Here is a 14,823-nt window from a genome sequence, read left to right as displayed (position 1 = left end):
AACCACATCCACGTGAAAATCCTCCTGGGAGACACGGATTGTCCAGGGTGACAGACAGACAGACAGAGAGAGAGAGAGAGAGAGAGAGAGAGGGAGAGAGAGAGAGAGAGGGATTAATTGTTTCAATCAGTCAGTGGCGTAAAGTAACTAGGTACATTTACTCAAGTACTGTACTTAAGTACAATTTTTAGGTATTTTTACTTTCTTCAGTATTTCCAATTTTCAGTACTTTTACTTCTACTCCACTACACCTCTGAGGCAAATGTTGTACTTTTACTCCACTTCAATTATTTGAAAACTTTCAGTTACTAGTTAGTTTGTAGATTTTGATTATTATCACAAAACATACATTAACCACTTCAGCCCGATATATATTTCGGCCATTTGAAAATAGCAGATCTACAAGCTCACAATGCGTCGCGATGCGACGCATTGTGAGCTTGTAGATCGGCTAATTTCATAAGATTATCATACATTTTGAACTTGGGACTTGAAATGGGACATTCTGCATAATGTGTACTTTCTTCTTTCGGCACTTTAAGTATATTTTGATGCCAATTCTTTTGTACTTCTACTCAAGTGAAATTTTTAATACAGGACTTTACTAACAGAGTATTTCTACATTGCAGTATTGTTACTTTTACTTAAGTACAACATTGTTATACTTTTTCCACCACTGCAATCAGTGAAACCGACTACTGTCTGCAACACACTTTTTATTATCATTGCTGTCAGGTGGAAACCTTATATGTCCAAGATCATTCATTTTGCTTTTGTAAAGTAGTGGAAATAGCCGATCTACAAGCTCACACATCTGCCGTTTTCACTACTTTTGCGTGACTCACTTGTATGATGATGTAGGGCAGTGGTTCTCAAAGTGGGGTCAGGGGACCCCCAGGGGTCCTTGAGGAGATTCCAGGGGGTTTAAATATAACATCACAATTATTTTAACCCCTTTATCCATATTTTGCAATTTTTTATCATTTTTGAAAAATCTTACGTTTGAATAATTTAGATTTTTTGTGTCCCTGGCACAAAACAGTTTCAGATGGGGGGGGTCCGCAGCGAAATACTTATCATTTTGGGGGAACTACTGATTTAGAAGGCATTTTGTGGAATCGGCCTCAGGTCTTAATGGGTTAATAACTCATTAAAACTAAAACTCTAAAACTAAAAATATGAAGTAAAAAATGTAAACTAATGAAACATTCCAGACTGTAATAACCCTGGATGGAGGGAGCTCCAGATGGTAGCATATCTTTTGAAATGGTTTCTATTGATGCTGAATGGATGGGACTGAATGGCACCATTACAGTGAGTGAGTCATCACTCCATGTCTAGTGCTGAACACGGCCAATGTGATGGATATGTGTTTTATTAATGGAAGCACAGGGGCAAAGCAAGGACGCAACGCACTGTCTGCATGCCTACCACAGCATAATAAGCAGACAGACAGAGAGAGAGGGGGGAGGGGGGGGGGGGGGTGGCCGCGACATACCAAAGCCTATAGCAAGGGTCTTCAATGTTTTCAGACCAAGGACTGAGAGACAGAAGAAGCAGGGACCCCCATTCGATTAATGTGTATTTTCAGACATTTAAACACTTGAACCGTCAATATTTAGTCTTTTTTTCCCCTCTACACCAAACCTCTTTGCCAAAAATAGCAGATCTACAAGCTCACAACGCCTCGCAGTGCGAGGCGTTGTGAGCTTGTAGATCTGCTATTTTTGGCTAATGTTCCATTCAGAATAGGGATATTGGGGTTCAAGTGGTTCATGTAAAAAACATGATCCTATCACACAAAGATTTGGCGGCCCCCCCTGTAGTAACTCTGGGGACCCCCCGTTGAAGACCCCTGGCCTATAGCGCTTGTGCTATAACCACGCCGCGATTCTGTGACGAACGCGGAACTGTCTCTCGCCTACAACAACGGCGGACAATCTTTTTTTGCCGATAAAGTATAGTTTTTGACCACGACAGAGGCGCGCCGTCTCAAGCGAACTTGAGCCACGTGAGGCACCGCCGAGCGAGCTAAAGCGAGCGAGTCGCCGTGCCGACCGTTGCGAAGGTTTTGTGCCTCCAGAAGAGAAGATTTGAGTATTAAAAAATAAGTAATTATTCAACATTTTCCAACACTTTCAAGATTATTATATTTTTTTCACACCATTACCTTTATTTTTTATATTTACATGTATTCATATTAATGTTATATTACCATTAAAAAAATGTGTTTTGCCATTTTTTGGGGGGGGGGGCACTGTCGTCACAGGCCCACATAGGTTGGGAATCACTGCATTATACATCCAGGCAGAGAGACAAGCCAGTGCAGGGACAAATGGACCACAGACAGAGAGGCCGACTGTTCTAATAGCCGCTCTGCCTCCAGTGAAGGACTCCAGATAGGCAAAGCCACTGATTTATTTATGTGCATAAGGGAAATACTAGTGTGTGAACAAACCACACTCACAGCAGCCATTCAATTAAAGTAAGGCAGTAAGGCAGATGGACAGAAACTCAGTGAACTGCTGCGTTAGACTAGACAGACAAGACAAGACAGACAGACAGACAGACAGACAGACAGACAGACAGACAGACAGACAGACAGACAGACAGACAGACAGACAGGCAGACAGACAGACAGACAGACAGACAGACAGACAGACAGACAGACAGACAGACAGACATGAAATCGTCTCTGTCGGGTGGAAACCTCATATGTACTGTATCCAAAACTGTTACTTTTCAGGTAAAATTCAAAAGCATCAAAAGTAGCAGATCTACAAGCTCGAAACGTGGCTACTTTTGATGCTTTTGTGTGACGCTGTAGTATAAATGTACTATTTTTTAAATTATTTCGCGGGCCGCCATGGACCTTTCCGCGGGCCGCCACTTTGACAACCCTGCTGTAGTATGATCAAGTAGAATATGGAGATAAGAGGGTTCTGCCCGACAGCAACACAATAACACACATACAATACAATCAATACAGAGTAGACTACTCCACTATGCTCCTTTCTCCACAGTACAGGCGTAACAAACGAGAGGACAGTAATTCTTCCCTAATTAGCTAAAAAGCCTCATTTGGCACACAGTCAAGGTTTCATTCCAATGAACCTCGTTGTTGTTGGCTCAATATGCTGTTCAACCTACAGGGAAGCACCTGTTGTTGTTGTTGCTGTACACGGCAAACACAAACAAGACTGAAATGAACCGGTTTAGTTAACGGACAGATTTGTAGCATAACGGGCCATCGTGAAAACTTCAAGACTTAGTAGCTGCATGTACAGCTATGTCTGGAGGGGTTTCTTTCTTCTGACTTTAATGTTCTCATAGGAATCTACTGGGGAGAAATGTGTGATGAAGCAAGAGTCGCGGCGCCTTCCTCGACAGTTTGAGTCAAAGCGTTTTGCAATGTAACGCTGTATAATGCATGTGTTTTCGTGTGATTATTATTCATGCACTGGGAGGCGACGCGGGGACAGCGGCGGAGACGGGAATGTAGAATGGCTGGCGGGGGAAAGCCACACTAATAGGCCCGTTGTTATGTGTGGTCTGCTGTTAGAGCAGCGCTTCACACATGTGTTTTTTGGAGCTCTAGTCTGGACCACACTAGCATGTTTTTGAACAATCCTCAAGGACCGAAAACCCCACCTTGCGCGTCCCCACAACTATAGGATATACTGTATGTAGAAAAATACTGACATCTTAAATATTGTCTTAAATATGAACCTATTAAGACCTGAGGCCGATTCTACAAATGCCTTCTAAATAAGTAGTTCTCAGACTTATTTGTGTCAAGGACCCCCAAATAGATATATATATATATATATATATATATATATATATATTTGACCCCCATCTGAAAATGTCAGGAACCCCCAGAAGGGCACGCTCCCACTGCACTTTTATTTTACCTCTGGGGCGGAATCTGCCAATGCTTTGTCAAGGTAAATGCGTGGATTCATGGAGTCTTGCGCATTTTTTTCCAAGAATCCATGCATTTGCATTGACAAAGCATTGGCAGATTCCGCCCCAGAGGTAAAATAAAAGTGTGGTGGGAGCATGCCCGAAGAGAAGATTTGTGTTAAAAAAGTTAACAATTTCATGATTTGTCAAAAATAGCAGATGTACAAGATCACAACGTGCTGAGAATGTTTTGAACAGACAATTAGCCGGTGACTGAAACTGGTGGAGAGGCCTGCCCTGCAGCACACTACAAATAAAGCCACATGTTTTTTGGGGCTTCCCCCTTAGCCTGGTAAACCGTCCCGGTCGTGGAATTCACATTTCATGTGTCTTCTGAATACAAATGAAGTGTGAATTCCACGACCGGGATGGTTTACTAGGCTACAGGCTTCCCCCGACCAAACCCATTTTGGTGAGGACAGAAACTGTTTCATATGCTTGACACGGCTTCACTCTGGGTTCTGTACGTTAGACTGCATTCGCTGCAGTGTTGATTTTGACAGCAGATTTTTGTTTAGTTTTAGTCATTGTCTTTTGAATAAAATTCATGTTTTAGTCATCTGAAATGTTTTAGTTTTTGTCTAGTTTTAGTCCACTAAATATCCTAAGATTTTAGTCGACTAAATCTACAGTTGATTTAGTCGACTAAAATGTATTTTGGCGGTGCCTTGATGGCGTCGTAATGGCTGATTTTACACTTGGTTGCATGCTGAAAATAGCCGATTTACAAGCTCTTTTGCAAAGCGCGACGCGTTGTGAGCTTGTAGATCGGCTATTTTCAGAGCGCAACACCAAACATAAAATTACTTCTTGTAATTTAGATTTGCTATTTTCAGAGCGCGACACCCCCGAGCACAAGCAAACATAAAATGACTTATCCAAATTTACGTCTCCACTCGTCCCTCACTAACATTTTATTCTAGTTTTTATTTGTTGACGAAATTGTCAATATATTTAGTCTTAGTTTTAGTCACCATAGCCTAGTTTTTATTAAGTTTTCGTCAGTGAAAAAAGGTAGTCGACCAACATTTTTCGTCATCGTTTTAGTCGACGAAATCAACACTGCCACGCTGGAACGGTGATTCTTACCACATGCCAAAGTTCTTTTGCTCCGCAATGACACCGTTTTGTCCTTACTGACCTGCCGAAGCCCCCCAAAAAAGAGGTTTTTTGTTTGTTTGTCTGTAGCCTTTCAGATCTGCTGACAGAGACAGAGTGACAGACAGTCACATTTAGCAGAGCAGAGGAAGTGAGATCCTGAGAGCAGCAGGAGGTGTGAGAGAGAGCAAAACGGACAGGTCAGGAAGTGAGCCGCTCCAACTGGACAGACAAACGAGTAAATAAAAGCCGGCGTAATGTCAGCCGGACCCCGACGGGCCAATCCTTAGACGGATGGCGAGAGCAGATATCACCACCGATAAGGACAAACACCCAATAAATCACAGCCACAGAACAGAACAGTGCTGTTTATCATTTCCCCGCCGAGACGACGACAGACCTATTTTTCCTTTTCATGGTTTATCCCGTTCAGACCGGGGACGCATCTGTGTCATTTTTTCAAAGATTTCTTTGGGCTATTCAAAAATAGCAGATCTACAAGCTCATGGCGCGGCACCGAGTGCCGCGCTATGAGCTTGTAGATCTGCTATTTTTGAAAAATCGTGCAAAATGTGTGCACATTTTTTAATATATATGTTTTTAAAGCAAACATTTGTAACTGAAATCTTTGCTTCTGGGGGGTCCCTGGAACAAAATATTTTAAAGATTTTTTTTTGGGGGGGGGGTCTTTTTCTACCTTTATTGATAGGATTGTAGGCTGACAGGAAATGGGGAGAGAGATGGGGGTCTCTCAGCAAAGGTCGTCAGGGTCGGGAGTCAAACCCGCGACACGATCCACATACGCTGGATCACCAGCGTATGTGGTATGTGCCTGGACTGCTAGGCCAGCGGGCTCCCCAGGAACAAAATATTTTGAGATATTTTTATTTAATTTATTTATTTATTCAAAATAAAAATAGGATTTAGAAAACATTTTTATAATCGGCCTCAGGTCTTAATGGGTTATACTGAAGTCGGATATGATTGTGACAGCCGGCGATGCCATTGATTAATGAGAGAAATTCACCTCAGGGGACTAAACAATAACACTTTGGAGTTGGAGTCATCCTTTAGAGTCTCAGGGCCAGTCACATCAATAGATGTTCCACTCTCTTTTTTTCCACCTACAGATGCATTTATTTACAGAACTTGGTATACGTTGTTGCTGGCTCTGTAACACGCACAGACACAGTGGTGTAAAGTAACTATGTACATTTACTCAAGTACTGTACATAAGTACGATTTTGAGGTACTTTTACTTTACTGAAGTATTTCCAATTTTCAATACTTCTACTTCTATTCCGAGGCAAATATTGTACTTTTACTCCACTACAATTATTTGAAAACTTTAGTTACTAGTTACTTACGGATATAAATTATTATATTATGAAACACAAATTAATCACTTTAGCCCCAAGTTATACATAGGCTATTTGAAAACAGTCGATCTACAAGCTCACAACGTGTCGCATCGCGACGCGTTGTTTCGCACTTTAAGTATATTTTGATGCCAATACTTTTGTACTTTTACTCAAGTAACATTTTGAACACGTGCCTTTGTAACAGAGTATTTCTACATTGTGGTATTGATACTTTTACCTAAGTAAAACATTTAGTACTTTTTCTGACACCTTTATGAAGTGGCTTCACGTCAACCTTCTGACTCTCCGAGCACGTCGCCCGTTTGGGGTCAGAGAATGCGTTGAATTAACAGGTTTTGTGCCATAGGTCATGAAATGGCCCTCAAGTCATTCACTTGATACTGCGTTCACAAGGTTGAGATGGACAGAGGGATGGACTTTCTGTACATACAGACAGACAGACGGACAACCCTGAAACATAATGCCTCAGCCTCCGACCACGGCTGTCACCGGTGGAGGCATAAAGGCTTTCAGGAGAAGGCTAAAGATTTTCTTTTTTAACAAAGAATTTGTTTACCATTTCTGGTTTTACAGGCAATGGGCCCTATTTTCGCCGGTACCTTACCCATTATCCCTGTAATATCCCTATATTTTTACAAATAATTTCAAATACTGTAGTTCAACTAGCCGATATACATCGACGCGTTCTGAGCTTGTAGATTGGCTATTTTAACTATTCGAAAATGTTTTTAAAAATACAAAAAAAAATGGCGAAAATAGGGCCCCTAGGTATTTTGCCCCCATGTGTTTTTAACAACCCGATCTCACACAACTTAGTATACATTGCCCGCTGTGTCATTCCGTGCATAGACAACTGGAAAACCCTAAAATCCGTGCATAGCCGCCTCGCATCTCCCCCATTGACTAAACCATTTCGGAGGCGCCACGTGAGGGACCACCGAGTGAGCTAAAGCGAATGAGTTGCCATCCCGAGCTTGAGCCTACTCAGCGCCGTTTGAGTTATGTACCGATAGGCACAGAATCGTACATTTTGTTGTGCTGACTGCTCTGCTTCCGGGTTGCAACCGGTTACGCCCACCGTGGGCCTCGCCGTACATATGCACGGATTTTCGGGTTTTCTAGGCGACTATGCACGGAATTACGTGCACTGGGTCTGTGCAATGTACACTAAATTGTGTGAGATCAGGCTGTTTTTCAAATGTTTTATTTTGTATTTTTTAGATGTGTTGTTTTTATGCACATGTTTTTATTCTGTACTATAGCATTTGTTTCAAATGTAAAGTGCAACAGAAATAAAATGTATTATTATTATCATCAAAAGCGCATAATATGGAGCGAGGCCGTTTCAGGGCAGAAAGCTTTTCATTTCTAAGTGCTTCAGCACACCCCCACAGTGTATCTGTCACATTAGAGATGGTGTGTGAGTTCATTCTTAAACGCACCGGGTCTCAGCATAACGACATAACAGTGTCAACAAGGGCAGCTAATGATTACATGTCTAGGCGTGTTGTGTGTCGCGTCGATCTGAAAAACCTAAAGAGCCGGTCTCTCCGGGTGACTTTAGAAACGCCTGGGAGGAGATCTCCACGAGGCAAATGGCATACGGAGTGGAGTTGTCGATGCTTTGTTGTTTAACCCTTTAAAGACCGGGAAAGCATCTGTGTCATTTTCATAGTTCTTTAATTGGCTATTCAAAAAATAGCAGATCTACAAGCTCGTAGATCTGCTATTTTAGAAAATGTGTGCAGATCTTTGAATATATAAAAAATTGTAACTCAAATCTTTGCTTCTGGGGGTCCCTGGAACAAAACATTGTATTTCAGTTGTTCTAAAACTGTGTCATGTCAAGGACCTCCCAAAATGTTAAAGTGGTGAAACTGATTGCGATGCTATATTCACACATTTTGCTGGGGACCCCTTTTGAACCGCTTTAAAGGACCCCTGGGTGTCCCCAGACCCCACTTTGAGAACCACTGTTTTTATACACTCTGGTAGCTCAGTTTCGTATCGTATCGTATGTGATGACATTCTTTGCACTTATGTCAGTGTCAGTTCTTGTCTGTCTGACATGTGACAGTCTGTAAGTATGGTCTTGTAGTTGTCAATACTATTCAGCTGTCGGCACGTGTTCAACAACACATGTCAAACTGGACGGACTGGTTGAGCATGAAGAGATCTGGAGACAGTTTAACCATTTAATCCATTAAGACCGGGAACGCACCTGTGTCATTTTAAGATTTCTAAGGCTATTCAAAAATAGCAGATCTACAAGCTCATAGCGTGGCACAGAGTGCTGTGCAATGAGCTTTTAGATCTGCTATTAATTCTTTTTATCGTGGACATTTTTTGTATGCTTATCTTTTTGTCCCTGGAACAACTTTTGGAATTTTGAGATGGGGGTCCGTGGCCAAATACATATCATTTTGGGGGTCCTTGACATGGAAAAGGTGGAGGTGTTCGAGCATGTAGATCTGCTACTTTTGATGCTTTTTGTGTGATGCTGTAGTATGATCAAGTAGGGCAGGGATGGGCAACTGGCGGCCCGCACCGTCACTCAATGCGGCCCCAGGCCAAAATCAAAAATCAAAAAAAAAAAAAAAAAAAAAAAAAGTTTTTTTTGTTTTGTTTTTTTTTGGGCCAAAATTGTTTTAAATTGTTTTTTGGCCAAGTCTACACCTGCAACCACACGTAACTTCTACTTTATTCTTCTTATTCCTCGTATTTGTATTGGTATTGTTTGTGTTGGAGCGCCTCAGTGCGGCTGCAGAGTTCATGTGCAACCTCTTCCAGAGAGAGATAGAGACACTAGAAACTCTGCTGGAGACACAAAACAAACTGTGTAGACTTGGCCCTTTGAAATAAAATGTATTTTGCCCCCAAAAAAAAAAAAAAAAAAAAGTTTTCTTTTTTTTTGCATTAGTCGACTGCCAGTCGACTATTGGCAATTAGTCGCCAATTAGATTCGACTAAACAAATCCTTAGTCGGGGAGAGGCCTACTAAATGCTAAATAAAAACAAAGTTATAACAAATAATAATAGTTAATATCCCTTATTTATCACATATGTGACTATTATGGGCTTTTTGAGTAATGGGGTACTACTGGCGAGAGTGCCGATAAACGGGCGGGCTGGGACCAAAATCCAGCCCTGGCATTTTGGTCCGAACCGGTGCACCGCCCCCGGACCGTTTTGCCAACGGGAGGGGTTTTGTCAACGGGGGGGGGGGGGGTCCCTGCCGATAAACAATGCGGCCCCCCTGCCGATAAACAATGCGGCCCCCCAGAGTGATTGAGGAAATTTTGTGGCCCTCACCATCTACAAAGTTGCCCACCCCTGAAGTAGGGCGTTACTTTATGAAAAAACAAAAAGTTAAAATATGGATATAATAGGTTTCTGCTATATATTGAATTTGTGTTGATTGGAATTTGTTCCACTTCCCCCTCCTCCTCACTCTCCTCATCTTCTCTTCCTCTCCTCATCTTCTCTTCCTCTCCTCCCGTCCAGGTGGTGGTGAGGGAGGTGGCAGGTTCCTGGGCGTAGACCTCCTCCAGTGCTCCTCCTCTCTGGGGGAGTCGTGTCCCTCTCAGCCCCACTCCCTGGAGCTGGTGTCAGACACCCCCCACCAGCACCTCCCCCTGAGGAAGACGCACTCCGACCTCGACGCAGGTATGAGCCACCCTCCGTGTGTGTGTGTGTGTGTGTGTGTTTGTCATAGGCGGCGGGTGAGCTTGACAATTGGGAAGGCTGGGGATCGGCCGTGTGCGAATATCCCAGCATAACATTTGGGAAGGCTTAGCCTACCCTAGCCTTCATTACACGCCGCCTATGGTGTTTGTGTGTGTGTGTGTGTCAGTGTTGATTTTGTCGACTAAAACTATGACGAAAAATGTTGGTCGACTACCTTTTGTTACTGACGAAAACTAAATAAAAACTAAGCTATGATGACTAAAACTAAGACTAAATATATTGACTATTTCGTCAACAAATAAAAACTAGACTAATATGTTAGTGAGGGATCTAGTGGAGAAGAGATCCAGTAAAACTAAAAGACAAGTCATTTTATGTTTGGTTGCGCTCTGGTGTTGCGCTCTGAAAATAGCCGATCTACAAGCTCATAACGCGTCGCAGGGCGAAGCGTTGTGAGCTTGTAGATCGGTTATTTTTTTCAGCACGCAACCGAGTGTAAAATCGTCCATTACGACGCCATCAAGGCACCGCCAAAATACATTTTAGTCGTAGATTTAGATTTAGATTTAGTTGTAGATTTAGTCGACTAAAATATGAATAAAACTAAATAGAATTTTATTCAAAAGACTATCAAAATTTGCTGTCTATACAAATATAATAGTATAATTTCAGAAATAGACATTGTGAGGATCATGTTCCTGGTCCACACAAGAGAAATTGTTGTTTTATGGTTTTTAGGATTACAGGATTTAGGATTAGGATTACAATTAATAGTAAAAGTTAGGGGTTAGAGTTATGCCTGTGAGCTGGTAGATCTGCCACTTTTCAGCTTCAGGCTTATGGTTTTAAAAAACATGTAAAAATGTCATCAAGCCACCCTAATAGAGGAAGGCATACTTGGTTTATCTGACCGTCTACTACTATAGCACACCAGTAGTGCAAAGGCCTCCACACTATGCTCAAATATACTGCATGTCATGGGAAATCTAATACAGTTCAACTACAGTTCATGCTGGCAAATTTCATATTTTCCGTACACTTAGTATTTGAATGAAACTACATTATTGCGCAATACTTACGTAACAGTCACAATACGTGAGAAACAGTGAATTATTATGGTGTTATGTTGAGAATGATTTGTGAATCTGTGTGTGTGTGTGTGTGTGTGTGTGTGTGTGTGTGTGTGTGTGTGTGTGTGTGTGTGTGTGTGTGTGTGTGTGTGTGTGTGTGTGCGTGCGTGCGTGCGTGCGTGCGTGCGTGCGTGCGTGCGTGCGTGCGTGTGCGCGCTCTCACATGCATGCGTGTAGCTATGTATGAGGAATTGAGTGTGTGTTTGGTGTATTTTGGCCATCAGCAATGGGCTCCAGTGCCAGATGTGTTTTTTATTAATGCAGAACATTATGTGTGTGGTTAACATTAAGCCTTAAAGGCACTTTAATGTCTGTTTTACACCATAAATAAATGATTCCCCATTAACCACATTAACCCTGACATCCCTATTCTAGTCCTCTATCCTAAAGTGTTTCATGTCACGACACGTTGAGAGCTAATGGATCTGTTTATTTTCAAATAGCCAAAGTAGGGCGTGCATCTCATCCCTGAATTTTGAAGCTGTTTTGTTGTTGTTGTGTTTTTGCTTACAATTGCCTGTGCGCTTAAACAGTTGTAAGAAGTGTGTCAATTTGTGGAGATTATATTTGTGAACAAAACATGTTGATATCATAAGCCTTTGTTTGCTACAGGGCTTATTTTTGTTTTAATCCAAAAGCCAATTCCAAAATTCCATTGGTTGGCCTACAAAATTACTTCATCCCTGACCCTGTATCGCCCTATTAAACCAGTGTTTCTCAAATATTTTCATTCCAAGGACCCCCAAAATCATGTTTTTGCTGCAAATTGCGCGAAAATGTTTTTGTGCCAGGGACCCCCAGAATAGAAGAGCTGTGTTAAAAATGCTAAATTATAATTTTTGAGATTTTTCAAAAGATTTTTTTATATAGCAGACCTACAAGCTCAAGTAGATCTGCTATTTTTGAATAGCTAAAGTATAAAATATGGTTAAAGCGGTTAAGGACCCCAATTGGTTAAGGAAAGTGGTCAAGGACCCATGGGGGTCCCCGGACCCACTTTGAGAACCAAACAAACCACTGGTTCTCAACGTCAGGTCCAAGGACCAACCAGTGGTCCCAATGGAACCTTAATTCTTTCGGCTAATTCCTATCAGGGGGTCGCCATCTGTTCCCATCTGCTTCTGTTCTCTGCATCTTCCTCTGTGACTCCAGCCTCCTGCATGTGTCTCTCTCTCTCACCTCATCCATATGAACCTCCTCTCTGGCCTTCCTCCTCTTCTCCTCTTGCCTGGCAGCGAGGCATGTAACGATTCACACAACTCACCATACGATTCCAATCACGATACTAGTTTGACGATACTTTTTTTTACGATTTTTTTAAACACAAAATTATTTTCCAGACAAATATTTCTCTTACATTTTATTTATTTTTACAATACTGTGTTTTCTCTTATCCTCTTTTCAATACAGTAGCAAATGACAGAAGTTTTTTCATTAAATCTATTTAAATTGTCACCAGTTTGAATCGATTTGAATCGATTTACGATAAATCGGTACATGCCTACTGGCAGCTCCATCTTCAGCATCCTTCTCCCAATGTACCTGTATCCCTCCTCCGCACATGTCCAAACCATCTTCAACCTGTTTTTTATTTTATTTTTTGTGTCAGTGCCACCGTTTCCAAGCCATATGCAGCATGGCTTGGTCTCGATACCGTCTTATAAATATTTCCCTCTTCACTCTTGCTGGTTCCCTTCTGTCACAAATCATCACTCCTGACACGTTCCTCCATCCGTTCCACCCTGCCTGTACTCTCTCTCCTCTTCACCTCTCCTTCCACACTCTCCCATTACTTTGAATTTAGTTGAGTCCAGAACTCCTTCACCTTCAGCCATTTCTCATTGTTCCACACTGTCCTCCTTCTCAGCCATCCACACACAGTTCAGACTGTGCTATAAACCATTGGTTCTCAAAGTGGGGTCCGGGGACCCCCAGGGATCCTTTCAGGGGGGTACCAGTGGGTCCCCAGCAAAACTAGTTAATATGGCGTCACAATCATTGTAACCACTTTAACCATGTTTTACAGTTTGGCTTTTCAAAAATAGCAGATATATAAGCTCATAGCATATGAGCTTGTAGATCTGCTATTTTTGAAAAATCCTGGCACAATTTTCTTTTTTGAGACAGGGGGTCTGCAGCAACAAAAAAACATAATTTTGGGGGTCCTTGACATGAAAAAGTTTGAGAAACACTGCTATAAACTATTTCGCCTCTGCCGGGTGGAAACCTCTTTTGTCCAAAGCCGTCACTTTTCAGGATTCAAATTCAAAAGCAGCAAAAATTCGAGCTTGTAGATCTGCTACTTTTGATGTTTTCGTGTAGTACAGTATGATCAAGTAGGTTGTTAATTTACAAAAAAACACAAAAAGTTAGAATAAGTAGATAAGAGGTTTCTCTCTCTCTCTCTCATACAGCTCCCAGCTTGGAGCAGCATCTGGAGCAGACAGGAGGAGTCATCATGGACCACTCAGGGCTGCTGTGCTCCAACACACCGCCTCCGTCCTGGAACGGACCCAAGGGCTCCACCTTCTCCCCGGGGGGCTGGAACGAGGCCTACAGCTACAGCGTCAACAAAGGCCCGCCCGCCGTCCCCCCCAAGCAGCACAGCATCGTGGGGGGCGGGGGACAGTCGGGCTCCGGCTCGGGCTCCTGCACCTTCGCCATAGTGGCGAGGCGGAGCGAGACGGAAGGGGCGGCGGCTTCAACGCCGGACGGAGGGAGGGGAGGAGGAGGGGGAGGGGGAGGGACGGGGGACGGCGGGCGGGGGAGGGAGCGTTCGGCGCGCTCCATCGCGGCGGCCCAGGCCTTCAAGTTCCGCGAGCGCTCGCTGTCCACGCCCACCGACTCCCCGGGGTTCTTCGTCGACGACGCCGGCGTTCTGGGCAGCAACGGTACGCCCTCCTCCTCCTCTACCGGGAACGGGAACGCCCTAGCGGACCCCCATGACGACCACCACCACCTCCTACACGGCCACCAGTATCCCCACCACCACCACCACTTCCTGGGCTCCTCGGGGGAGAGCTACGCCCTGCTGTACCCGAGCGGGAGCTCCGAGGACAGCGCCAGCAACGCCGACACGGTCTCCGTGACGACGGTGTCGGACTACAGCGGCGACGGCGGCGGCGGTGGCGGGCGCCTCCACCGCGTGCGCTCGCGCTCCATCTCGCTGAAGAAGTCCAAGCGCAAGCCCCCGCCCCCGGTACGCAGCGTCTCCCTGATGAAGAACCTGGGAGAGGCCGAGGGACACATCCACCACGGATGGAGGTACAGACACACACACACACACACACACGTGTTTTTAGAAACTTTTCACAATTTTCTAAGATTTTCTGAACTTTTCTGAAATGTTATGGGGAAAAAAAGATGGTAGCAGTCATCTTTTGTTCTTCTTATCTGAATTTTCTATGTGAAATTAAAACTAAATGTACGTGTGGTTGGAAGAGTTTCAGTTCCAGTTTGTTTTTATTTATAGTGCAACATCACCCCAAGGGGTCTCTGTGCACTTCACAACAGGTCATACAACAAAAAACATAGTAGCAAAGAAACACAGTAAAATGTGC

The 14,823-nt window shown here is 43.3% G+C and overlaps 1 protein-coding gene across 3 annotated transcripts in view; it reads left to right on the top strand.

Moving 5' to 3' along the window:
• Positions 1 to 14,823, top strand: part of nhsl2 (NHS-like 2) — a 207,176-nt gene that overhangs the window by 163,901 nt on the left and 28,452 nt on the right. For all 3 annotated transcript variants that reach the window (XM_084043778.1, XM_084043777.1, XM_084043779.1), the window contains exons 5-6: positions 9,951 to 10,112; positions 13,678 to 14,527. In XM_084043778.1, the coding sequence (XP_083899904.1) occupies positions 9,951 to 10,112; positions 13,678 to 14,527 (1,012 nt within the window). The remainder of the gene's footprint in view (positions 1 to 9,950; positions 10,113 to 13,677; positions 14,528 to 14,823) is intronic.

The sequence above is a fragment of the Gymnoscopelus microlampas genome (assembly GCF_963454915.1).
Source record: "Gymnoscopelus microlampas genome assembly, chromosome: 19".
NCBI lineage: Eukaryota > Metazoa > Chordata > Actinopteri > Myctophiformes > Myctophidae > Gymnoscopelus > Gymnoscopelus microlampas.
This window is presented reverse-complemented; position numbering and strand designations above follow the sequence as displayed.